Source organism: Marmota monax, unplaced genomic scaffold, assembly GCF_021218885.2.
Source record: "Marmota monax isolate L192 unplaced genomic scaffold, Marmota_monax_Labrador192_F-V1.1 WCK01_AAM20220418_F8-fsc00116, whole genome shotgun sequence".
NCBI classification, from domain to species: domain Eukaryota; kingdom Metazoa; phylum Chordata; class Mammalia; order Rodentia; family Sciuridae; genus Marmota; species Marmota monax.
The window spans coordinates 3779283-3806582 of record NW_026695220.1 but is presented as its reverse complement, the minus strand read 5'-3'; the positions used below and the strand labels follow the sequence as shown (position 1 = coordinate 3806582).

Sequence of the window (27300 nt, the reverse complement as noted above, 5' to 3'; positions counted from 1 at the left end):
ATTTAAACATCATGAAATTTTAAGTGAAAATCCAAGCTTCTGGAATTACTTGGAAATTTTTAGAACTAGCAGCTCTGGGGCCATGTTTTGACATGAAAGTGACTGGATAGAGCTAAGTGCTGATTCCTTCCTGGAAGCAAGTATTGACTCTTCTGTTCATCAGCTGGCTCACTGCATCTTTGTTATCTGCTTCTTATTGAGTTTGCTATCCTTGAATTAGGGTAACCTAAACATCTCTCTTTCTTTATATCATGAATGCTTTTACTTCCATAAAAATACTTTATTGCTCATACTAGATTATATGATTCTTTGTGAATCATGTTTTATTTATTTTTATGTCTTTGACTTTGGCTTATGCATAGTAGGTTACATCCTCATTCTTTGGACTGAGGAAGTCAAGATTCTTGAGACATGAGTTAAGATGATTGTTGCCCTTATACAGGAAAGAATTATGAAAAAAATAATTGAAAGAGAATGTGTAATTGAAGAAGTCAAGCAAGTCTTATGAGTTATGTAGACAACCTTATATATTAGAGATGGAATTCTATTTATGTCAACTGTCAGGTTATAATGACGCATGAAGAACTGCAAATAAATGCCTTAGATTTGAATTCTTATTCTTCTTTGCTAGTCATTTGATCTTGAACAAATTACCTAATCATTATGGGTTTTGTGTTTTGTTTTGGCAAAAATGTAGGTAAGAATAAATATTCCCCCAGTGATATGGTAAGTATTAAATGAAATATAAAATGTTGCTTGGCTATGAAAATGCTTTTAAAATGTTAATATATTTGAGGTTCATAGTTATATTTTAGTATTTACAGAAGAGAAAACAGGACTCCAGAAAAACTTGCTACTTAGTAGAAAAGAGAATTAGAGTTCAAACCTTATGTATCTTGGTTAGTAGGTTAGTTCTTTTCCCCACTAAAACATCATTTATATTGTATTTAAGGGCAACTGAAAGTCTAGAAATTTAAAATAGTCTGCTGGAGGTAGGATACACCAGAAATCCAGTAAATTTGTTTCAGGTATTATAGCAATATCCATGCTCTGATTGATGCCAGAGACCGGAACTTCTGACCCTGTGTCAATAGAAATAAAGGTGTATGAGCACATGGGCCAAGCTTTATTGGGAGGGTTTTATCTCAAGGAAAGAGAGACAGTACTGACAGAGAATCAGGCTGCTCCCCAAATGAAGAAATGAGCCAGCTTTTTATTGAGTTGTTGGGGTGGGACAGGGTCTGGTAATTTCCTTTTGGTTGTGAGTGTGGTATTTCTTTTCAAGAAATATCTTTCTTGTGGAAGGTACAGATCATAGTTATTCACTATTGGAGACATTGTGGCACCAATATTCTGGTTTTTATGGTGCATCTAACCTGCAATAAGATTGCTAAAAAATGTGGCTGAGAAGGAGAAAAGAAAAGAAAGAAAGAAATGCACACCAGTTTTAAGGAATGGCAAGCCAGGAGCTAAGCCTTGGGTGGGTTTTTCCATCTTCTGTTCCCATTATGGTCCTTGTTTCATGATCATCCTGGCATATGAAAAGAAAATCAAAAGATTAAATGATGTACATTCTTCATTTGGAAAAAAAACCTTTTAAAAAGCATTTGTATAGAATAAGAGGCATAGACTGCAACTTCATTTGGGGGCGGGGGGGGGGGGTTATTGGTGAAAATTTCAGGTTAATACCCGGATAAATTGCCTTTGTTTCTGTCTTAAGAAATTTTTCTTTTTTTGTCTCTTTTATATGAGAACAGACAAATGTTTCTAAGTGAATGTTCTCTGGGTTTGGTCCTCTGGCTTTTAGGAAGCAGAATGACATTTTGAAAATCAGAAGACCATTATGGAAACTGCATCTTCCATTCACTATTGGGGCCTTGGGCAAGTTACTCTTGACCTCACTTTTCTTATTTGTAAGATATTCTTACCTCTAGGGTTATGCTGAGGAAATGTGCCTGGCAATGTGCTTCATTTTAGCATATTGTTATTCTGTTGTTTATTCATGGAGGGATCTTAGTATGTCTTATCTGATTCCTTGAACTTAAAAGGGGACTCCCTAACAGGGAAATCAAGACAATTGTTATTTGGCCCAGATTCCTTTGATATTTATGTATCTGGCTAAAACTTTCATTTTCTAAACAAGAATGACAAGCCAGGAGCTAAGTTTTTTTTTTTTTTTTTTTTTTTTTTTAATCAGAGACATGTATTTGCAAAATAGGAATAAAATTAATGTGGATTTCTAGCAATGCAATTTTAGAAATAAGGAACATGTTTAATAAGATTATTTATCACTGTCAGAGCCCATCAAAAATGTATTGGGACAAAATTTGCAAATGTATGCACAAAATCTTCAAATACTATAAAAATTACTTTATTACATGATTAGTACCATATAATTCAAATATAAAATTATCTGGAGATCATCTACAATTTTGTAATAAGTAAAGTTATAAAATTACAAAAGTTTTTTGTTCTATGAAATATGTCTTTGTTAGTATAATAAAAATAATAACAGTGATTAGAATTACATATAACCACAGAAAAAGTGTCCTTTTCCCCCCTCATTTATCCTTTAGAGGCTGAATTGGTTTTATTTATAAAATTGGTACAGTTCTTCCCCAGCATCTATGCTGGTCATATATTTGTAAAACTTATCCGCAGATATAGAAATTCTCAGAACCTGATCTTTAAAAAGACAATAGCTCAAAACACCTGGAGTACATTTTTAATCCTGACCCTATCACATTCCTCTCCCCTTGAATAACAATGAGAGGTTTGCAACTTTAAAAACATCAATATCAGCTTTACAAAACAATTTTTTAAAATTTTTATTGTTGGTTGTTCAAAACATTACATAGTTCTTCACATATCATATTTCACACTTTGATTCAAGTGGGTTATGAACTCCCATTTTTATCCAGTATACAGATTGCAGAATCACATCGGTTACACATCCACTGATTTACATATTGCCATACTAGTGTCTGTTGTATTCTGCTACCTTTCCTATCCTCTACTATCCCCCCTTCCCTCCCCTCCCCTCCCCTCTTCTCTCTCTACCCCATCTACTGTAATTCATTTCTCCCCCTTGTTTTTTTTCCCCCTTTCCCCTCACTTCCTCTTGTATGTAATTTTGTATAACCCTGAGGGTCTCCTTCCATTTCCATGCAATTTCCGTTCTCTCTCCCTTTCCCTCCCACCTCTCATCCCTGTTTAATGTTAATCTTCTTCTCATGCTCTTCGTCCCTACTCTGTTCTTACTTACACTCCTTATATCAAAGAAGACATTTGGCATTTATTTTTAGGGATTGGCTAGCTTCACTTAGAATAATCTGCTCTAATGCCATCCATTTCCCTGCAAATTCTATGATTTTGTCATTTTTTAATGCAGAGTAATACTCCATTGTGTATAAATGCAACATTTTTTTTTTATCCATTCGTCTATTGAAGGACATCTAGGTTGGTTCCACAGTCTTGCTATTGTGAATTGTGCTGCTATGAACATTGATGCAGAGATTTGTTCCCAGGATGTAGGCTCCCTATTTACCTCTCTTATTGTTTCTTTTGCTGAGAAAAAACTTTTTAGTTTGAGTAAGTCCCATTTGTTGCTTCTAGTTATTAACGCTTGTGCTATGGGTGTCCTATTGAGGAATTTGGAGCCCGCCCCCACAGTATATAGATCGTAGCCAACTTTTTCTTCTATCAGACGGCGTGTCTCTGATTTGATATCAAGCTCCTTGATCCATTTTGAATTCACTTTTGTGCATGGCGAGAGAAAGGGATTCAGTTTCATTTTGTTGCATATGGATTTCCAGTTTTCCCAGCACCATTTGTTGAAGATGCTATCCTTCCTCCATTGCATACTTTTAGGCCCTTTATCAAACATAAGATAATTGTAATTTTGTGTATTGGTTTCTGTGTCCTCTATTCTGTACCATTGGTCCACCCGCCTGTTTTGGTACCAGTACCATGCTGTTTTTGTTACTATTGCTCTGTAGTACAGGTTGAAGCCTGGTATCGCTATACCACCTGATTCACACTTCCTGCTTAGCATTATTTTTGCAATTCTGGGTCTTTTATTTTTCCATATGAATTTCATGATTGCTTTCTCTATTTCTACAAGAAATGCCGTTGGGATTTTGATTGGCATTGCATTAAACCTATAGAGAACTTTTAGTAATATCGCCATTTTGATGATGTTGGTTCTGCCTATCCATGAACAGGGTATATTTTTCCATCTTCTAAGATCTTCTATTTCTCTCTTTAGGGTTCTGTAGTTTTCATTGTATAAGTCTTTCACCTCTTTTGTTAGGTTGATTCCCAAGTATTTTATTTTTTTTGAGGATATTGTGAATGGAGTGGTTGTCCTCATTTCCATTTCAGAGGATTTGTCGCTGATATACAGGAATGCCTTTGATTTATGCGTGTTGATTTTATATCCTGCCACTTTGCTGAATTCATTTATTAGCTCTCATAGTTTCTTTGTAGAGCCTTTTGGGTCTGCTAGGTATAGAATCATATCATCTGCAAATAGTGATAATTTAAGTTCTTCTTTTCCTATTTTTATGCCTTTAATTTCTTTCGTCTGTCTAATTGCTCTGGCCAGTGTTTCGAGAACTATGTTGAACAGAAGTGGAGAGAGAGGGCATCCCTGTCTTGTTCCAGATTTTAGAGGGAATGCCTTCAATTTTTCTCCATTCAGAATGATGCTAGCCTGAGGCTTAGCATAGATAGCTTTTACAATATTGAGGTATGTTCCTGTTATCCCTAGTTTTTCTAGAGTTTTGAACATGAAGGGATGCTGTACTTTGTCGAATGCTTTTTCTGCATCTATCTATGTTATCATATGGTTCTTATCTTTAAGACTATTGATGTGGTGAATAACATTTATTGATTTCCGTATATTGAACCAGCCTTGCATCCCAGGGATGAATCCTACTTGATCATGGTGCACAATTTTTTTGATATGTTTTTGTATCTGATTCGCCAGAATTTTATTGAGGATTTTTGCATCTAGGTTCATTAGAGATATTGGTCTGTAGTTTTTTTCTTTGAAGTGTCTTTGTCTGGTTTAGGAATCAGGGTGATGTTGGCCTCGTAGAATGAATTTGGAAGTTCTCCCTCTTTCTCTATTTCCTGGAATAGCTTGAAAAGTATTGGTATTAGTTCTTCTTTAAAGGTTTTGTAAAACTCTGCTGTATACCCATCCGGTCCTGGGCTTTTCTTAGTTGGTAGTCTTTTGATGGCTTCTTCTATTTCGTCGATTGTTATTGGTCTGTTTAGGTTGTCTATATCTTCCTGACTCAATCTGGGTAGATCATATGACTTAAGAAATTTATCGATGCCTTCACTATCTTCTATTTTATTGGAGTATAAAGATTCAAAATAATTTCTAATTATATTCTGTATTTCTGAAGTGTCTCTTGTGATATTGCCTTTTTCATCCCATATGCTAGTAATTTGAGTTCTCTCTCTTCTTCTCTTCATTAGCATGGCTAAGGGTCTGTCGATCTTATTTATTTTTTCAAAGAACCAACTTTTAGTTTTGTCAATTTTTTCAATTGTTTCTTTTGTTTCGATTTCATTAATTTCAGCTCTGATTTTAATTATTTCTTGCCTTCTACTTCTTTTGCTGTTGATTTGCTCTTCTTTTTCTAGGATTTTGAGATGAAGTGTGAGATCATTTATTTGTTGATTTTTTTTCTTTTTTTAAGGAATGAACTTCAGGCAATGAATTTTCCTCTTAGAACTGCTTTCATTGTGTCCCATAGATTCCAATATGTTGTGTCTGTGTTTTCATTTATCTCTAAGAATTTTTTAATTTCCTCCTTGATGTCTTCTATAACCCATTGATCATTCAGTAACCTATTGTTCATTCTCCAAGTGATGCATGATTTTTCCTTCCTTCTTTTATCGTTGATTTCCAGTTTCATTCTGTTATGATCAGATAAGATGCATAGTATTATCTCTACTCCTCTATAATGTCTAAGAGTTGCCCTGTGACATAATATATGATCTATTTTTGAGAAGGATCAATGTGCTGCTGAGAAAAAAGTGTAACTGCTTGATGTTGGGTGGTATATTCTATATATGTCAATTAAGTCTAGGTTATTAATTGTATTATTGAGTTCTATAGCTTCTTTATTCAACTTTTGTTTGGAAGATCTGTCCAGTGGTGAGAGAGGTGTGTTAAAGACTCCCATAATTATTCTATGGTGGTCTATTAGACTCTTGAGCTTGAGAAGAGTTTGTTTGATGAACATAGCTGCACCATTGTTTGGAGCATATATATTTATGATTGTTATGTTTTGTTGGTGTATGGTTCCCTTGAGCAGTATGTAGTGTCCCTCTTTATCCCTTTTGATTAACTTTGGCTTGAAATCTATTTTATTTGATATGAGTATGGACACTCCTGCTTGTTTCCAAATTCCATATGAGTGATATGATTTTTCCCAACCTTTCACCTTCAGTCTATGTATGTCTTTTCCTATCAAATGCATCTCCTGTAGGCAGCATATTGTTGGATCTTTTTTTTTGATCCATTCTACTAGCCTGTGTCTCTTAATTGGTGAGTTTAAGCCATTAACATTTAGGGTTATTATTGAGATATGGATTGTTCTTCCAGCCATATCTGTTTATTTATGTTACTTAACATGGTTTGTTTTTCCTCTTTGATTATTTTTCCCTTTACAGTACTACCTTCCACTGTTGGTTTTCATTGTTATTTTCCATTTCCTCTTCCTGTAATGTTTTGCCAAGGATGTTTTGAAGAGATGGTTTTCTAGCTGCAAATTCTTTTAACTTTTCTTTATCGTGAAAGGTTTTAATTTCCTCTTCCATCCTGAAGCTTAATTTCACTGGATACACAATTCTTGGTTGGAACCCTTTTTCTTTCAGCGTTTGAAATATGTTGTTCCAGGATCTTCTAGCTTTCAGAGTCTGTGTTGAAAGATCAGCTGTTATCCTGATTGGTTTACCCCTAAATGTAATCTGCTTCCTTTCTCTTGAAGCTTTTAGAATTCTCTCCTTATTCTGTATGTTGGGCATCTTCATTATAATGTGTCTAGGTGTGGATCTCTTATGATTTTGCACATTCGGCATCCTGTAGGCTTCTAGGATTTGGGATTCTGTCTCATTCTTCAAGTCTGGGAAGTTTTCTCGTATTATTTCGTTGAACAGATTGCTCATTCCTTTGGTTTGGGCCTCTATACTTTCCTGTATCCCAATGACTCTTAAGTTTGGTCTCTTTATGTCATCCCATATTTCTTGGATGTTCTGCTCATGGTTTCTTAACAATCTCGCTGAGCTGTCTATGTTCTTTTCAAGTTGAAATACTTTGTCTTCATTGTTTGATGTTCTATCTTCTAAGTGTTCTACTCTGCTGGTAGTATTCTCATTTGAGTTTTTAAGTTGGTTTATTGCTTCCTGCATTTCTAGGATTTCTGTTTGTTTGTTTTTTATAACCTCTATCTCCCTATATAGTTGATCTTTTGCTTCTTGGATTTGTTTATGTAACTCATTTTCAAAGTGATCTTTCATTGTCTGATTTTGCTGTCTAATGTCTTCCTTGAGACTCCAGATCATCTGAAGCATGTAAATCCTGAATTCTTTATCTGACATTCCATCTGCTGCAGCTATTACCTCTTCTAAAGTTGCGTTGACCTGCATTGCTTGTGGTCCTTTCTTTCCTTGTCTTTTCATACTGCTCGTGTTTCTTTCTGCTTGGTGAAACTGTTGTGTTATTGAATTTTCCCCCTATATATTTATATTGCTCTTGTATAGTTGCAAAGTCTCCCTTTCAGGGGCGGGCGGCGACTGTGCTCCTCCTCCAATTGGGGTTATCTGTCTATCTCGCCGGCGGGTCGCTGGGCCCCTTCTCCAGGTCGCGTGGTCTGCCTCCCTTGGGGGCAATGGCTGGGCCCCTCCTCCAATTGGGATGATCTGTCTACGATGCTGGCAGGCCACTGGGCCTGTTCTCCAGGTTGCAGGTCTGCCTACCTTGCAGGTGCAGGCGGCGGCTGTGCCCCTCCTCCAATTGGGGTGACCTTTCAAGTAGGCCGGCGTGCCGCCGGGCCCCTTCTCCGGGCCGCGAGGTCTGCCTACCTTATGGGCAGCAGCTGGGACCTTCCTCCAATTGGGGCCATGTGTCTACCATGCCGGCAGGCTGCTGGGCCTGCTCCGCTGGTCGGTCGCAGGTCTGCCTACCTTGCAGGCACAGGCGGCGGCTCTGCTCCGCCCCTTCTCCAATTGGGGCAATGTGTCTACCACGCCGGCAGGCTGCTGGGCCTGCTCCGCTGGTCGGTCGCAGGTCTGCCTACCTTGCAGGCGTGGGCGGCGGCTCTGCTCCGCACCTTCTCCAATTGGGGCGATGTGCGGGCCGCTGGGCCTGCTCCGCCGGTCTGTCGCAGGTCCCACCTTGCAGGCGTAGGAGTCGGCTCTGCTCCACCACTCCTCCAATTGGGGCGATGTGGCTACCACGCCGGCGGGCTGCTGGGCCTGCTCCTTACAAAACAATTTTTATTTTCAGTGTCAGCTATTGTGTTCCAGAACCATAGGGATGATTTTTTTTCTCCCCACTATTGCTACTGAAACACCTGAGCTCCTCAGAACCAGCCTCTGCCTCACTGACCTGCTGGAAACATCTCGTTAATGATTATGATTTGATTGTTAAAGTTAGGGTATTTTATTTTAAAAAAACTTCTTATTTTTTCTCAAATTATAAAATAGTTTGAGTCAGACATTTGCTTTACACAGTCACAAAACAGCACTTTATAAATGAAAGTACTTTTCGGAGCAAAGTAAATACTGATGCAAGATGGATGAGGGAGGATAAGTAAAAGAGAGAAGAGAATCCAATTCTGCTTATACCTTCACTCCAACAGATTGCAGATTCTAAAAAACACAGAAATTATAAAAGAAAACTATTTAAATGACAGGGGTTTATGAAATTATTTATTAACACATAATATAAACTATCTCAAAGTAAAAAAAAAAACAAAACAAACAAACAAAAAAACACAAACAACAACCACCAAAACCAAGCAGCCTGGTTAGACAAGATTTTAATTTATTTAATGAAATTTTCTACCTCATAAATAAAAGAAAATCCAACCTGTTTGAGTTATTCCAACGGATGAGGAAGGGACAATTTTTTCCCCTTTCTTATAAAAAATCTCCTACACACATTTTAAAACTCAGCTCTCTAATCGTCATGTTTTTGATATCTTAATTTAATAATTTGCATGATATATTATTTGGATTTTTGTTTTCTAATAATTACAGGACACAGCAAAGGATGAAGGTAATGAGACTGAAGCCAGCAGGATGAGTAAATTGAGAAGAACAAGGAAGAAAGCCACCAAATCACATCTCTGTTCAATGGAAGTGGGAGAAATGAATGCAGCCAGTTCCAATGGTACCTAACTACTATGAACTGTCAAGGATGCTGTGGTCCATGATAATCTCTATTTGGTGTTCTTTTTCATAAAACATTTCCTTTTTTTCCCCTTTGGGAAAAGTAAACAAACCATAAAGTGAAATTTATTGCTGCATAAGTCACATAAAAGATGGCAGATATAAGCTTACAATGTAAATTTATAAAAAAGAATCAAAATAGTCACAATTTAAAGAGGGTTAGAACTAGGATGATTGTTGTGGAATAAAAGAGAAAGAAACAGAAGAACAAAACAAAGTAGGAAGAGTTATACATTTCTGCACCAAAAGCAAATGTAAAGAACTTTACTGAAGATTTGAGAGACCACAAGAAAGGTGTAGAACAAGTTTTCATACCACATGTTGGAATTCTGACTAGATTCCAATAGATCTGAAACAGTGTTGAAACGAAGAATTAATTTGGACAACAAACCAGGAGCAGTGGTGTTCCAAGGTGCACAAGAAATTGCCAGCACATGGTAATAGCCAGATGTTTGAAGATTTTAGTATTGCTTTAAAATTCTCTACATATCACACACTTCCATGAGGCCTGCAACTAGGAGGGACTACTCCTGTTCTTTCCTTTGGTCACTGTCTAGGAATACACTATGTTTTTAAGGATATATATATATATATATCCATATATATATATATTTCTTTTCTTTCTTTGTGGTGCTGGGGATCAAACCCAGGGTCTTATGCATATACGTAACTGCTGTACCACTGAGGCGTACCCTCTATCCCCTCTTCACATTGTATCAAAAGACAATTGGAACAATGGTGACATGTTTAATATTTTCCCTTATTACTACAGAGAGGATCAGAAACCAAATGACATGCCACAAAATGGGGGTTTCAAACAAACCAGTTGTGAGACTTGGCTATGCTGAGTCTCATCTGTCCCACAACGACAAGGACTCTCAGGATCAAACAACAACGATAAAACAGTCATCCTTCAAGATGTCTTCTAATGCTCCTGGTGGTGAATCTAACTCAAACTCTGGTAAGGATTTACTGATAAAGATTCTGGAACAAATGAGCATATGGTTCTAACTACTAATTCTAGGTCTGTATTTGAATTGGAGGTAATGTGATGTTAGTTGAGGGATGCTAGCCTTAGAATCACAACACAAGAAAATTTGTACCTCTATCACTTGTATAGTAATTTGCAGTTTTCTTAAGCCTGTTTGTTCCTTATCTGGAAATTGTAGGGCTTATAACTGAAAAATCCTTCAAGTCTTTTCTAAAAATGAAATTCTGTTATTTTTATGTTTCTGAATTACTGATAAACAGCTATTTTGGTACATCAGTGTATTGGATACAAGTGGTAGAAACTAGTTAAAAAGAGGTACTTATTCTGTGAAGGCATCTAAAGAAATACTTGAACAATCAGGGTTTGGAAAAGTGGAAATATAGTGGGTTGTGAAGTGAGAGGAATAGTGGCCATGCTGTTACTCTCACTTCTGAAACCAATTACAAGTTTTGGAGTTCCACAAGGCTAAGCTTAGTTTTGAAAACTTGGTAGGACTTGGAGAAGCCATCATACTAAGATCACAGTTTACTAAAACAAAAGGTTGCAGATTAAAATCAGCCATGGGACAAAGTCCAGGAAAGTACTAAGCACAGAGTGTACACTTGTTGTCTCCCAATGGATAAATGCAGTAGAATTTTGCCAACTTGGGAAACTCAGTTGAATTTGGTATCCAGGATCTTTATTTGGAGTCAGTGATTAACTGGCCATATAACTGGGCTCAATCTCCAGTCCTTTTGTGGGTCAAGATGGTAACTGTGTGATTCAACATCTCCTCCATAAATGACATTGTTAGACTTTCTGGCATTGCCCAGAGCTCCTAGGTGCACAAAGATATTCTTGTCAGACAGATCATTCCAAGGACTTAGAAATGATCACTTGGGATCAAGGGCAAACCTCTTCTTTGGAAAGATTACATTCTTTCCTACATACAGTGCCTGACCAGGAACTGGAGAGTGGAAAATGAACACTAACAGATTCCACATGTATTAGTCTTCTATGGCTACCATAACAAATGATCACAAAGTTAGCATTGTAAAAAACACAAAATAAAGAAGTCTGGGTTGACTTAGTAGGTTTCTCTCCTTTAGATTTTGTGAGACTGAAATCAAGCTATTGTCATCTAAGACTTCGAAATAACATACTTCCAAGTTCATTCAATATGTGGGGAGAATCCAGTTCCTTCTTGTTGTAGGACTGAGATTCCTGTTTCCTTGCCAGCTGTCAATTGGAGGTGGCACTTTACTCTAAAAACCCTTCCTTTGTTCTGCATCAGAAAGGCAGCACTGCCCAAATGCTTCTTGTATTTGGAATCTCTTTGAATTCCTCTTTTTCTCTTATTTTCTGCTTCCAGCTGGAGAAAGTTCTCTGCTTTTAAGGGCTCACCTGGATAATGTAAGATAAACTCCTAATTTTAAGGTCTATAACCCCAATTTTACCTGAAATATCTCTTTTGCCATGCCATTTATAGATTCCAGGGATTAGGGCATGGTAAAATCTTGAGCAGGTGTTCGGCTTACCATATGACCTCTCATCTCTGATATTCTCTGTGCTTTCGCCATGATGTGAAGAACATGAGCATTGACAGCTTCTAAATATCAGGAGCTGTCAATACAAATGTCCACAGGTATCACAGAGGTAATAAAAATGAGAGGGATGGGCTGACGTAGGGAAATGAGTGGAGCTGGTCATGAGAAATTACAGCAGAGTTCAAAATAACTGTGGTCCAAGGGCAAAATTGAACTGGTTGATCAGTTTTTGTTTAAAAAAGCAAAACACACACACACACATTTGTGTGGGTGTATGGTTGCTCTCATGCAAAATGGTAGAGTCAAGTAGCTGTAAAAGATACCATGTGGCCTGCAAAGTTGCAAATATTTACTATGTGATCCTTTACAGAAAATGTTTGCTACCTTATGAGCTAGCAGATGTATACCTCAACCAGGCTACCTCAGAACTCCAGCCAATTACTACTATGAAGAAATATGCAGCAAGTGTTACCAGATTCAGTTTCAAAAATCTTACAAGAAAAAATTTTACATGAATATTTTAAATAATCAGCTGTTGTTAACTAATTCAAAAAGGTTTCTAAACACCTGGAAGATTCATCAGAAAACATCTGCTGGATGTATTGACTCATCCATATGCAGTGTGTGATTTTTGTTTTATATATTCTAGTTTCAGTTACAAAAGAATGTTGGGATTTACCATATATTAGTTGTAACTAAAAAGTGTGGGGAAAAAATTTGTGCCATCATCTCTCTTTGCTTCATCGAACACAAATAGGGGGATGGGTACACCACTTACTCAATTAGTTTGGAAGCTCCTGCTTTGGATCAGGCTGAATTAAGTTCTCTACAGTTTCTAAATACCAGTTTACAATTCCCAAACAAACCGCTAATATAACATTTGAAAATAAATATAAATACCAAGCTCCAACATGAGTATAAGAAATTTTGACGAGGTATATTCTTCTTTGTGATAACTAGTTTGGGTTTTTCCAAAAATTGTGTACTTTTTCAAAGATAAGCCCTTATTCCTCTCATTTTTTGTTTTTTGTTTTGTTTTGGTTTTTTTTTTCATGGTTTGGGCCTGGTCATAATGCCAACTGGACTTTCTGACACTGTCTAAGCTGATGTGATGTGGCGAGAGGGTGGGGTTACCTTTGAACTAACAGGGTGGTCTCCCTGTAGCAGTGTGTGTAAAGGGTGATGGGCCCTTGGAAAGAACTGTGGCATCCCAGGCGTTCAATAAGCTGAATGGATTACAGAGTGTGTTCTCAAATGCACTTTTACCCTTTTTTGAATTGGTATTTCTGAAAGCCCAACTGCCTACTCAATCTGCCTTTTATAAGTGACCACGGCTTGTTCTCTGTAACTGAAATACGGCCTCATTGTCACTGAACACAGACAACATTTCTCCAGTGCCTTCTAGAGTTTTGTGGTTTTTTTTTTTTTAAATTTTCTTATTTTTTTCCCTAAACATTCACAGCAGTAAAACTTCCTGTACAAAAACACATTGATTTAATTTATTAGTCCTTTGAGGGGATAGGATAGGAGAGCACCTCCCAGGAATCACACTGTAAGAAAAACAAATGAGCCCCTGAACTGGCAATTATCTGCCTGCTATTCATCATGTGCAGCTGGGAAAGGCTGACCAAAACACTTAATTGTAAGTAACAAGTATGATTTATTTGAAGAAAAGAAATTCAGACAATGATGCAGCAAGATTAGTTGATGCCTTGAAAATGAAATTAGATTGGATAGGGTTTTCATATTTAGTGAAAGAGTTGAATTGGTAAATGAAAAATTTAGTACTAAGGATACATACTAAAATATGTGATGTCAATTTTTTAAATTTTTAAACAATTTTTACTAGAGCATTATAGTTATACATAATAACTGGGTTTGTTTTGACAAATTCATACATGTGTGAAATTTAATTTCAGTCCCCATCCCCCACTTTCCCCTCTACTCCTCCCTGCCCCCATCTTCTTTTCTCTACTCTTTCTTTTGCTCATTTATTTATTTTTGATTGGTTCTTTCTACTTATTCATAAAGATGAAATTCCTTGTGGTATATTTGTATATGCACATAATGTGATTTTGTTGAATTTATTCTGCATTTCTCATCTCTCCTCCCTCCCTCTCAATCTTTTTCTACGTTGGTGATGATTTCTAAATCTTTATGACGTCTGATCCTCTCCTCCTGCTTTCCCTTATTATACTCTAGCTTCCACAGAAAATATTTGTCCCTTAACTTTCTGAGTCTGGCTTATTTCACTTTGCATGATGTTCTCCATTTCTATTCCTTTGCCAGCAAATTCCATAATTTCATTCTCTATGACTGAGTAAAACTCATTTTCTTAATCCACTCATCTATTGACAGGCATGTGATACAATTTTTACTTATTAATTTGACAAGGTCAAATCAAGTAAACATTCATTCATTCATTCATTCACTCATCCAACTACTTACTTGTTAGAGGAGTGGTCATTGAGTGCCTACCATATACCAGCACTGCTGCAGGTACTGAGGATGCACCAGCAAGTAAAATTGGGCCCCTGCTCTCATGGGGCTCAAGTGCAAAGGAGGAATGACTGATGGTAGGAGGCAGTGAGTTCTCTGAAGAAAATGGAAAGGGATAAAATACTACCATCAGCTGAATTGTGTCTTTTAAAAATTCTTGTGTTAAAGCTGTTCCTCAGTACCTAAGAATGTGACAGAATTTGGAGACAGTATCTTTAAATAGGTAACTAAGGTTAAAGGAAATAAGTCAGATGGGCTCTATTCCAGTATTGGCTGGTGTCTTCATAAGTGGAGAAAAGGAAACAGACTTGTACAGAGGGAATGTCATGTGAAGATATTGGAAGACGATGATCATCCATAAGCCGAAGAGAAAGGCCTCAGAAGATGCAGCTCCACTAATAACTTTGATCTTCAACTTCTACCCTCCAGAATTATGAAAAATCAAACTTCTGTCATATGATCAGAAATATTTGCTGTGCAGCTCTAGCAAACTAATACATATACTCACTGACCAGCCTCAGGGCAAGTTGGAGCATTAAAGTGAATTGGAAGTTGCTACCTACATTTTGATCAAGGCTCACAGAATTAATAACTGTTCATTTTTTTTAGCTCTTCCAGATTACAAAATCTTCTCACTTACACATGCTGGCATGTTTATTGCCTATTGTGCCAATGTTAGGTAATTTAACATTTTATGAGGGTAGGACTTTTTCTGGACGCTTCCTAGATATATATATATATATCCGGTATAAACTCCAGTATGAAAACTATGTGGTGATTTAAAAACAAATCCATCCTAGTGTCTGTATATTTTTCTTATTTTAAAATATTCTTAGTTGTTGTAGAAAATTTAGAAGATATATGTAAGGCAAATAACTAATAAGATTACCTATCATCCTATTACTGGAGAACCTGTAAAATTACTTTTTTCCTTTAAAGATGCCTTCTTTATAGCTTATATATAATTGTTTATTATGTTTAGAACACTGAGAATTTGGAAATTTCTGCATTTTAAAATGCTTATAAATTTTATTTAAGAAGCATTATTCAAGTTGGGCTATTCACCCAAAATTTCAGAATAAGCTGGGAACACAGCAATTGTTAATTTAGCATGAAACATTGTAATTGCTACAACTTAATTGTTTGTGTTAAATGGAAGGTAGTTATAAAGCCTCAGGAGTCTCAGAGTAGCCAAACATATCAGTGACAGGACATTATCTCTGATATATTTGCATAGGTGGAACCAGTAATTTGTTTTCCTCATGCTTCATGTATTTAAAATCTACTTAATCTGTTTTTAAACTGTCAATTTTATGCTTATTTTTAAAGCCTAATTATACCTTGAAAAGGATACTCAGGTATCACTGTAAAATTATTGCTGTTCAATGTCAGCCATGTGACAGATTGACGGGTGTTCAAATGCAGGCATGATCACAGTGTCATTTACTAGGGTTGGAGTAATTGTGCTCACTTTATGTGTTTAAGTAGCACTTACATGGTGCTTACGGTCTGCCAGTAACTGTTAAGTAACTTGTTTAATCCTCATAACAAGCTTATGAAGTAGGTAATATTTTATCTATGAGAAAGCAGAGGCACAGAGAGGATAAGAAAGTTGCCAGGCAAAGGCAGGATTTGAAAGGAGGCAGATGGGCTGAACCAATATACTCTGTGGTGCCTCCCACAAGTTCTGTCAGTAACTAACATTTATAATGTGTATTATGTGCTGTAGACATATTCATTCATTTTGTGGTAATGAGCCCCCCGTGAGGAGTCAAGAAGCCCAGATTCTAGTTTTCATCTTGGCAATGAACTGAAAATGTGACTTGGGGATCTCATTGTGCCCCTCTGGGACTCAAGATGATGAATCGGTCAGGTTAGAGGATTTATCTGCAGCCTTCTGTAGCTCTGAAGTTTTAGAATTTGCAGACTATCTTAATAGCTTTGAAAAGAATATTTTATTATGTTTCTAATTTTAAAACTAAGTATGCAATTTAGATTTTTCGTCTATACTCTCATTCTTAAAAAGCTTTTGTTGCTTATTTAAACAAATTTTAGATTTGACAGAGATATGGATTCAGGTGAAAAAAAACAACACACCAATACAGACAAAACAAAAAACTGACCAAACAAACAAAACCATAGGAAATAAATTTAAACAAACAATAATTTTATCTTAGATCATACAAGAACTTTTAATTTAAGTAATATCAGGTAATTCTGGAAGACCCCAAATTATTCAATGATATACAGACTTTTATGGTGCCAATACTATCCAGTTATGCAAATATGTTCTAATTTCCATAAGCAAAGAAATTTTCAGTAAGTACCTACATATGATAATGCTATATCCTTATGCAGACTTTATGTTCATTTAACCTAGTCCTAACTGGTAAATCATTTTTTAAATGCTGTTTAGACACAAGGTTCTTGGGAATATGGCAAAAAGCAGGGTAAGAAAGGTTAAGACACGACTCACATGATGGTTACATTTTGCTAACCCTCATAATGACTAGTTCCTTGTTCTCTTGTCTCTAGCTAGCTTCTCAGTTTATCATGATGGAGTGACTTAGAGCCTTCTTTATTTTTACAGATCGCAACAGGGACAACACTCAAATTTTGACTACACCTCAGCTTTCTTCTAGAATCAAACACATTAAACAAGAGATGGCCAAAAATCACCTCCAGTTTGTGAGATTTGAAGCTACAGACCTGCATGGTGTGTCCAGATCTAAGAGTATCCCTGCACACTTTTTCCAAGTGAGTTTTACACAAAACTAGGATTGAATGTAATTTCATGACCATTAACAAGCAAATGGTCCTTATTACTTGTCCTTATTTTCTTGTAACCCACACAGCAATTGAAGCTGAAAACCAATAATTTATTTTGCTTTTCCTTGTCTCTATCCAAACACGTTATTGTCCCCCAAGGAGCTGAACATATACTCTCAGCTTTCGAACAACAATTCCTTTTATCCAATAGAAGCACAAAACTAATTAAGACTGGTAATTTTAGTCCTTCTGCCTGGAATAATTTCCCTCCACAGAATTATCTTTTCTCTTCTTACTGCAATTATAAAGATTATATTTTATTTGACATGAGAAAATTGCAACAGAAGACCCAAGAGCAAATATGAAAGGGAAAAAATGATTAAATAGAAAGAATTTGCTAGATAAAAAGAATATCCCTTTTAGCTCTAACTCTGATAAGAAAATGCCCCATTGTTATTGGATGACTTAATGTATATTAAGTTCTTGAAAATAGTGATATCAAGAAACATTGCATTTGGGAATATATTTCAAAACTTTCTAAGTTTTTTTAATGGTTAGTTTATACCACATGCTTGTTGGTTTATTTATTTTTCTATTCTGGGGATTGAACCTAGGGATGCTTTCACACTGAACTTCATCCCCAGATTTTTTTAAAAAATTGTTTTTTTCTGTACTGGGGAGTGAACCCAGGGGTACTCTACTGCTGAGCCACAGTCTCAGCCATTTTTATTTTTATTTTTTTTGAGACAGAGTCTAACTAAGATGCTCAGACAGGCTTCAAGTTTGCTATCTTCCTGTTGCTGATCACAGAGAGTTTCCACTGTGCCTGGCTCATATGTCTATTTTAATGATTGATTTGTTGTAATATTTCACTATGTTTCTTAGGAAGGGGTATCATTCAATAGTATTTAAGAAAGTATAGAGGTAAGTATCCTCCAAGTTTAAGTATTTTTAAGTATGTCATATTTTTATTATTTTAATATTAAATTATAATTTTTCTTATTTTGCTTATGTTAAGAAAATTGGTATATCTTAAAAATCCAGTTTGAAAGATTCCAACAGGCTCAAAGTTGTTTCTTAAGAACCCATCAGAGCAAGCCTACAATACCACCAACTCTGAAAGCTGAGGCAGGAGGATTACAAGTTTAAAGCCAGTTTCAGCAAGTTAGCAAGACCCTGTCTCAAAAAATAAAAAGGGTTGGGGAGGTAACTGAGTGGTAGAGAACCCCTGTGTTCTATCCATATATTGCAAACAAACAAACAAAACATTTGTTTCTCAAGAAATTCTTTGTACTTATTTGACTGCAAAATATTTTTTCTTCTTTATTCAGTTAAGGGCACCTGCTAGTTAATTTTGATAACAAAATGTGAAATTTGCCATAGGCAGGTCCAGAAGATGATGCATATGTATCTCTTTCAGTCAATAAGAGACTGAAACTGGCACTTCAGCCACTTGCCAGACCTCAGTATAAAACTGTTTGCTACTCAGCTTTTTTGGGGGGGAGGTCAAATTCTAATCATTTATTCCATTAGTGGCAAGCTACATATTTAGAATATTACTGTAGTTTTTCAATGGAACACACTTATAAAATATAACTCAACGTGCTGCTTACATTTGCTGAAGACTGATGTGCTGGACATAAAAATAAATTGACCTCTTGTTTTTCAAACTACTATGGAAAATATTTCCAATTTTTTGTTCTATGCCCACATATCGCAACCACTTTTTTAATGGAGTTCAGCTAGGAAAAAGTCTGTGTGTCATGGGAATTTTGGTATAACTCATAATACAGCCTCTCAATTGATAGATTTATTCTTCATTTCCTAATAATTCACTTTCTTATTTCATTATCTAGTTTTTATTATTTTATTCTCACTTAACAATCAGAGTATACACACATTTTTTAGAAAACATCTGACATTCATTTTGGAACTTTCTAAGATATAAATCATAATGAATATTTATATCATGAATATTTGTAATTTAAGATAAATAATTTGTTTTGCAAAATTTATTAAGGAATAGACATTAGAAACAGATTAATTTTTGCAAGCTGGTCTAAACAATATTTTCCACACAATTATGCATGGGAAACTCATTAGATCAAGTGTGGTGTCAATAATTTGAGTCTGCTCAGGGCTTAGTAAAAAGTAATTTAGCTCTTTAGAAAAGGAATTTTAAAACATCTTTCTTATTTGTGGACAAAAAAATATCAATTTGAAAATTATTAGACTAGGAAAGTGTAGAAAGATAATATAATCCATTTTTTATTTATAGACGAAGAAAATGAGGCCCAGAAAAGTTAAGAAAATCTTTCTAAAAATTATGCAGACAGGCAGCAACAGAGTGAGGATGTTAGTATGTAAGTCTGCACTTCCAGCTCAATTCTTTTTTCCCCACTGCACCTACTGCCTCCAGCTCAGCTTTAAAATGTCCTTTTATTCTTCATTTGAGCTCAGTATTTTTTTATTAAATAAAAATATTGATTTTTTTTGAGAAAAACAAATCATCTCGTAAGAATTAAGGAAAAAACCAAAACTGTTAAATAGTTTTTAAAAGGCCAAAAGGGGAACCGAGGATAAAATGGTGTCTATATTTTTTGGAGAATTTGCCATGTGCTTGGTACTGGGATAACTGTTTTACAAGCATAAGCACATTTTAACCTTACAACCAGTTCATACTATCTTTGTTCTATCAAATAGTTTTTTTTTAAATTAAATTATGTGGGTTCGTTCTATCTTTGATCTAATCAAAATAGAACATACTGCCCTAGAACTAATTCTTGGTTTATTTCAATGGGTGACCTTCATTGGGGTCCAAATTTTGATTGCCACAGGGTTTTGAATTATTCTACAAGAATTTTTATTGAGTTCAGAGTGATCTATATTGAACTGTGAAGTTGTCCTCATGCTTTATAGAATATCTTTTTTATATCTCTAAACAAAACTTAAGATAATTTATTATCATGAACAAGATACATTCATGTGTATTTACATATTTCCCAAAAAAGATGGGAAAGAGTTTAAATTCAGCATATTCAAAAAAGAATAAAAAAATGAGAGTGCTAGAAGAGTGTTCAGGAAAATACAGATTAAATAGCCTGAAGAATATGTGACTTTTTACTGTTCCACATGTTTGTAAAGGACTGTTGGAATGAAGTGGTAATCAACTTTTCTCCACTGTTCACAGTGAAGTGAGTACAAACACAAATTTAAATTGCAACAAGTCTTAGAAGTTTCATGAATAAAATTCATTATCCCTCATTTTAGATACACACAGAACTAATATAAGATGTTCAAACTAAAAAGTAGACAAGCAGGGAAATAACATTATTTTTTGCAGTGCAAATTTAAATTGAGGAGTCCATATGGGAGCGTTCTAAGATTCCATAATGTTTATGTGCATATGTGTGTGTGGGGGGGGGGTTGCACGCATGTGCACAAAATATTAATGTGCATATGTTCTTGAGTAATTTGCAAAGTTAAATAGGCACCAAAGATGCTTAGTTCACTCAACTTTATTGCTGGTAAAAGCACATTTGGATCAGCCAAGTCAGTTGGCATTTGAAAGTATGTGCAGAGACAGTGGAGAGTGAAGGAGGCAGTGGCTCAGGGTCACAGTATGTGAGTCTGCAGTTCCAGCTCAGTTCTTTTTTCCCCATGCACCTACTGCCTCCAGCTCAGCTTTAAAATATCCTTTTATTCTTCATTTGAACTCAGTATTTTTTATTAAATAAAAATATTGATTTTTTTGAGTAAAACAAATCATCTCTTAAAAATAAAGAAAAAAAAACCTGTTAAATAGTTTTTAAAAAGCCAAAAGGGGAACCTAGGATAAAATGGTGCCATATTTTTTGGAGAATTTGCCATGTGCTTGGTACTGGGATAAAAGTGGACCAGTAGATTACTGCTGCTAGCACCAGCCCTCCTTGGTAGCCATGCTTTTTGAGATTTGGGAATAACATAAGGAAATGGTCTCCTTTGCAGAATATTACATTTTTAATAACCTTGTGATGCTCATTACTTCATGAAAATCATATTTTATAGCCAGGGACTATTCTCTACCCATTGATGTAATTATTAGCATATGAAGAATTGTTGGAATTTCTACACAATTTCCAGAAATTGTTTTATATGTCTGTTCAACTTTATAACCTCATCACTTCCATGTTGACTGGCACAGAGCAAAAGTTAAATGGTGAAAACCACTGAATCCCAGAGATATATGGCTAGAAGTGCCTTAGCAATCATCCAGTTGAACACTTATGTTTTATAGACAGGGAAGCTGAAGCACATAGTCCACTAAGTTACCTAGTTTCACTTCAGTAATTAATAAAAAAGCTATGGCCAGAGGCCAGATCTGCTGACACCCAGTTCATACTGATTAGAAGGCTACAACATTTTGGCAACTACAACTTTGGAGATATAGGTCCATAGTAACTGATAGGGTTTCTGGGATTCTGTGAGACAGTGAGGTAGTTAATTCTTAAGTGGGTTGTAAAAATGAATAAAGAGAGGAGTGAAACTGTCAGATGACTTGGCTCCTCTGTATTAGACAACTGTCCTGTGTGCTGTAGGTCTGACTGTGTTCAGTTCTATGACAAAGGTTGAGGATCTTTACTGTAGAATTTTGAGAATTGTTAACTCAGGGGATTATAATAGAATAAGCCATAAACATGGCAATGCAGGTATCTCTTCGATGTGAAAATATTTTCTTTGGATATATATGCTGAAGTGAGATAACTGGATTATGTGGTTGACCTATTTATTGCTGCATAATTCATAATAGCTAAGATATGGAATTAACCTAGATTCCACAAAATTGATGAATGGATAAATAAAAGTAATATAGATACCAATGGAGTACTATTCAGCTATAAATCGAATTCTATCCTGTCATTTGCTGCAAAATGGATGGATCTGGAGGACATTATATTAAGTGAAGTAAGTCAAACAAACAAACAAACAAAAAAGACAAATACCACATGTTCTCTCTGTATGTGGATACTGAAAAAATGTTGTTCTATGTCTGCGCTCTCTAGAATAATGTTTACTACAGACTGGGAAAAGTGGAGGGAGTGTGGATAGAGGTTGAATAATGGGTAACAAAACAGACAGGAATCAAAAGTTCTATAGTTGTACAGCATAGTAAGGTGATTATAGTTCATAATAACCTTTTATGTTTTGTGAATAATTGGAAGAGACATGCTTGAAGGCTCCAAACATAAAGTAATGCTAAGGAGATAGAAACATTAATTACCCTAGTTTGATTAGGACACATTTACACATATGTGGAGTTATCACACTGTATACCCTAAGTATATACAATAAAAACATTAATTAATTATATATGAATTAAATTATAATATATTATATATTATATAATTATATTAAATTTTATCTAAATTAAATCATATATAATTTAATATATAGAATAAGTAAATCAAAATAAAGCCTTTTCTGAGGTTTTAGCAACTATACTATAAAATAAAAAGTTCTTTACAGAGTACTTTTGATTATGATAATTTAAAATATTTCCATAGTCTTTTATCTTTGTCTTTTCCTATAAAGAGATTTTCTTTATCATAACACCATTTATTTATAAATGTTTATAGCATTTATAACCAATGAGCAAGCATATAAAACTTTCAAGTCTTAAAATATTAAGAATTACTTATAAAAGTGCCTTTGGGGGATGTATTCTGAAATATTTAAAATGTATCTGATGATACTGAGTTAGTGTAAGCAGATGTTAAACATATGTGTGTGTATACTATATATAAATATGGTAAATATATGTGTATATTTGTCATTAGCATGGCTCTTTCTCAGACTTTTTGTGTTCAAGTTTCAAAACCGAGTTAATTTATCCTCTTCCTTTTTTAGGAAAAAGTGACCCATGGTGTTTTCATGCCTCGAGGTTATCTTGAATTGATGCCTAATCTGAAGGACAATGAAGTGAATCACATAAGAGCCACCTGTTTTAATAGTGACATAGTCCTGATGCCGGAGTTATCAACCTTTCGAGTTTTGCCATGGGCAGAAAGAACTGCGCGAGTGATATGTGACACCTTCACTGTGACTGGGGAACCTTTGCTGACCTCTCCAAGGTATATCGCAAAGAGGCAGCTGCAGCAGCTGCAGGACTCCGGTTTTTCCCTGCTCTCTGCCTTCATCTATGATTTTTGCATTTTTGGTGTGCCCGAAGTTATCAATTCAAAGACCATATCTTTCCCTGCTTCAACATTACTAAATAATCATGACCAGCCCTTCATGCAGGAACTTGTGGATGGCTTATATCATACTGGGGCCAATGTCGAGAGCTTTTCCTCTTCTACTAGACCTGGTCACATGGAAATCTGTTTTCTGCCAGAATTTGGCATTAGTTCAGCTGATAATGCATTTACCCTCAGAACAGGTGTCAAAGAAGTGGCAAGGAAGTATAATTACATCGCCAGCTTTTTCATTGAGACTGGATTCTGCAATTCGGGAATCTTGTCTCATAGTCTCTGGGACATGGATGGGAAGAGAAACATGTTCTGCAACAGTTCTGGAACTGAACAGCTCACAGTCACTGGGAAAAAATGGTTGACAGGTCTTCTGAAGCATTCTGCTGCTCTCAGCTGCCTGATGGCGCCTGCTGTTAGCTGCCGAAAGCGTTATTCCAAGGAAAGTAAAGACCTGAAGGAGAGTGTGCCTACAACGTGGGGCTACAACGATAACAGCTGTGCCTTTAATATCAAGTGCCATGGCGAGAAAGGCACCCGGATAGAAAATAAACTAGGCTCAGCAACAGCAAACCCTTACCTGGTGCTGGCTGCGACTATAGCTGCAGGCTTGGACGGACTGCAGAACAGTGATGGCGCTTTGGTTGGTCCAGATGAGGGCACAGACCTTTCTCAGTTAAAACCTTCGGAGATCCCTTTGAAACTGGAAGATGCCCTTGTGGCACTGGAGGAAGATCAATGTCTGAGAGAAGCTCTAGGGGAAACTTTCATTCGCTATTTTGTTGCCATGAAGAAATATGAGTTGGAAAATGAAGAAACAGATGCTGAGAGAAATAAATTCTTAGAGTATTTTATTTAGAATAGAACTATTGCTTTAGAGATAATATCATGACTTAAGTAGTTGATCTATCTAGAAGAAAAGATTGAGCTTTTGTAATTAACAAGACTACAAATTCATTCACTCTTTTTTGTCCCCATGAAATATTTGATAGTTGATACTGCTGAGAGGATTCTGATAACATAGAAGCAATAAAGTTGCAGTGAAACTCCAAGATGCAAATTGAACCAGCTCTTGTCAGTTAGTCATCATTTCCTCTGTGTTATGCTGACCTACAAAGGCATATTCAGTTTGGGGACAATAAATACATTTACACATTGAAAAAAAAAGATGTAAACAAAAGGAAACAATTTAAATGACTAAAAAAATAAGGGAATAATTTCAAGTCTACACTTGGGTTGTGACGGCCTGGGAGAAAAATATGTTAATTTAATCTTACTAATCAAGACATATTAAGGATATAGTTGCAAGCATCATTATATGTTTTCTAAGTACATTAAATAAACATGGCAAAATATGTCATGATGACAAGTCAGTAGAAGTTTTTACATGTCTCTTTTCTTTTCAACTTGATCCACTAGGTCTTGAAAGGTTTAGAGATCTGAAGGTTATGATGATCCCAGGAATCAAATCCAGAAGAAATAGAATTAGGGCTGGCAATCATGAAGTCAGATTTTAAAAATGACCAAAGCCTTTCTTTAAACAATGTCTCATAAAGAAGCCCAATTCATAAAAGATTGTGTGTGTGTGTGTGTGTGTGTGTGTGTGTTTTTACGATCTGCTTGCTTTGCTTCTTCTTCTTCTTTTTTCTTTAGTGCTCAGATTGAACCCAGGGCCTCATACACGCTGGACAAGCTCAGCTGCTGAGCTACATCTCTAGCCCTGCTTCATTTTTGGAAACTCTATAATTCTCTGAAACTTCCTGTGCTCTATGGAGTGTGAGAACAACTGCCTAGCTAACCAGGGCTATGTTTGCAGCTTAAGTTTATATTTAAATTACCAATTCTGTTTTCCATAGTGACTGATATTTCTCCAGAGAATATTAAATGTTCCAGGCCTTTGTTTGAATGTGATGGTTTTGCAACTAGCACTAAAGTTTAGCATCTTTTGGGAAAAAGTCCAAAAATTATTTATTACCAAATGAAAACACTCTTGCACTGCTTTGGATTAAACAGGAGATTTTTATGTTCAATTAAAGCTGACTGTGGTCTCAATTTAGATGGGAAACACACAAGCAGAGCACTAGAATTTGGCTCAGTTCCTCCTATTAAAATTCTTAGTAGCTTAAATAGTGAAAGTTGGGCCTGCCCTTCACTAATTGCTCACCTCTCTTCTCCTTTGAGGCACAAGAATATTTGGAAATACAAGAATAAAGTTCATGGGTGGAAGAAGTAGTGAGAAAGGTAATGTAGTTTGTGTACAGAAGAAAAGGCATCGGTCCTGAAATCTCTGAGCATGAAATTGCACACAATTCTTCTTGGGAGGTTTAAGGAGGTACCTCATGGCAGCTTTCTTGTTGTCAGTCAATTTTCATTTTCCTTCTGTTCTGAGTAAAACTTCAGTATGTTCAGTTGGGAAGACATTATGAAAATAAAATGATATTTTTGAACTTTTATTGAGGCTGAATGTGGTCATATTATCAGGTTTAAGCCAGAAATGTAGGTGGAAGTATTGTTTGGAAGCTCCAGGAAATGTCCTTGAAGGACAGATGTGGTGTACCTTGCCTTTCCTTCTTTGTCTTTACCCTTTTCGTTGATTTGCCTGCAGCTGGTGTGACTGAGTGATTCCCTCCAGAAGGTGGAGTAATGAGGTGGAAGCTCTGCTTGCTGGAGCTGAGTTTGACTTACCTGATTTTTACCTGAAAGAGGAACAAACTTCTATCTCCTTTAAGATGCAGTGATTCCTCCTCCTTCCCTTCCCGTTTCCCTTCCCTTTCTTCCTCCTCCTCCTCCTCCTCTTCTTCTTCTTCTTCTTCCTCTTTCTCTTTTGTTTCTTTTCCCTTCTTCCTCTTCTTCTTTTCCTTTCTTCTTTCTTCCTTCCTTCTTCTTTATCTTCTTCTTCTCCTCCTTCTTTCTCTTCCTCTTCTTCTTTTGACTGGAATTGTGGATTTATTGATTTATTTATCTTTTTCTTTGTTGGTTTTTGTTCCTTGAAAATAAACGCCCTTTTTTCTTGCTTGTGTGAATGAGTGTCTACATATGTATGCACAGCATATTTGAGGGATTTGGAGATGAAAGAATAAAGATATAAGAACCATGAAAGATTGTTTCTACAATCTTTCTACTCCTGGAGAGGAGAATTTGAGTTAATCAGAGGGATCCACTCATGCAAAAATATTTTATTATCTCTCACCATAATAGAGCTATATAGACTGCTTCATAGTTTATAGGCCTTCAAGAAAACTGTAGTGCTTTGGCTTGTTTTTGCCTCCATGAATAAAAGATGCTATAAAAAAACTCTGTTAATTACAGCATTTGTAGCCTTTATTTCCCTTTCCTTATACATTATTAGTATAACTCTGAAAACACAATTACTCAGGATGCCAGTGTGAGGAAATCACATAATTGGGAATACTACATCTCTATTGAGTGTTTGGTAGTGAGTAGAAAATGTTCAGTTATATATTACAAATCAGTTTATAGCAAAAGTGGGTGTGGCTGTCTTCATAGATTTCAGGTAGGTGTGTGTTGATATAAGTTCTTGTTCTCTAAAGCAAGCCAAAAGTAAGGATTGGCATAAGAGAGATTAGGGTCAAAGAAAAAGTGGGTTAGGAAGATGTAAAAGTTCAGTTAACTGGTTTTCTGGTTTTCTATGTCTCTTATCTGTTCACAAGCTGCCTGTCATTGAGGTCTAAAGAACATTCATTCAATAGCATTTATTGAGCACCTTTTGTATGCTAATACTTGGCTACAATCCTAGGGGAGACCAAGACAAAGACAATAAGCAGACAAGAAAAAGTTTTAGATCTGTGTTTCT

At 35.9% G+C, this 27300-nt stretch overlaps 1 protein-coding gene across 1 annotated transcript in view; it reads left to right on the top strand.

The window, feature by feature from the left end:
- Nucleotides 1-24778, top strand: part of Lgsn (lengsin, lens protein with glutamine synthetase domain) — a 77114-nt gene extending 52336 nt beyond the window's left edge. The window contains exons 2-6 of the mRNA XM_046432605.2: nucleotides 7783-7882; nucleotides 9283-9415; nucleotides 10247-10435; nucleotides 17081-17247; nucleotides 23146-24778. Coding sequence (XP_046288561.1) covers nucleotides 7783-7882; nucleotides 9283-9415; nucleotides 10247-10435; nucleotides 17081-17247; nucleotides 23146-24345 — 1789 coding nt within the window. The 3' untranslated portion in view covers nucleotides 24346-24778. The remainder of the gene's footprint in view (nucleotides 1-7782; nucleotides 7883-9282; nucleotides 9416-10246; nucleotides 10436-17080; nucleotides 17248-23145) is intronic.
- The last annotated feature ends 2522 nt before the right edge of the window (nucleotides 24779-27300 follow it).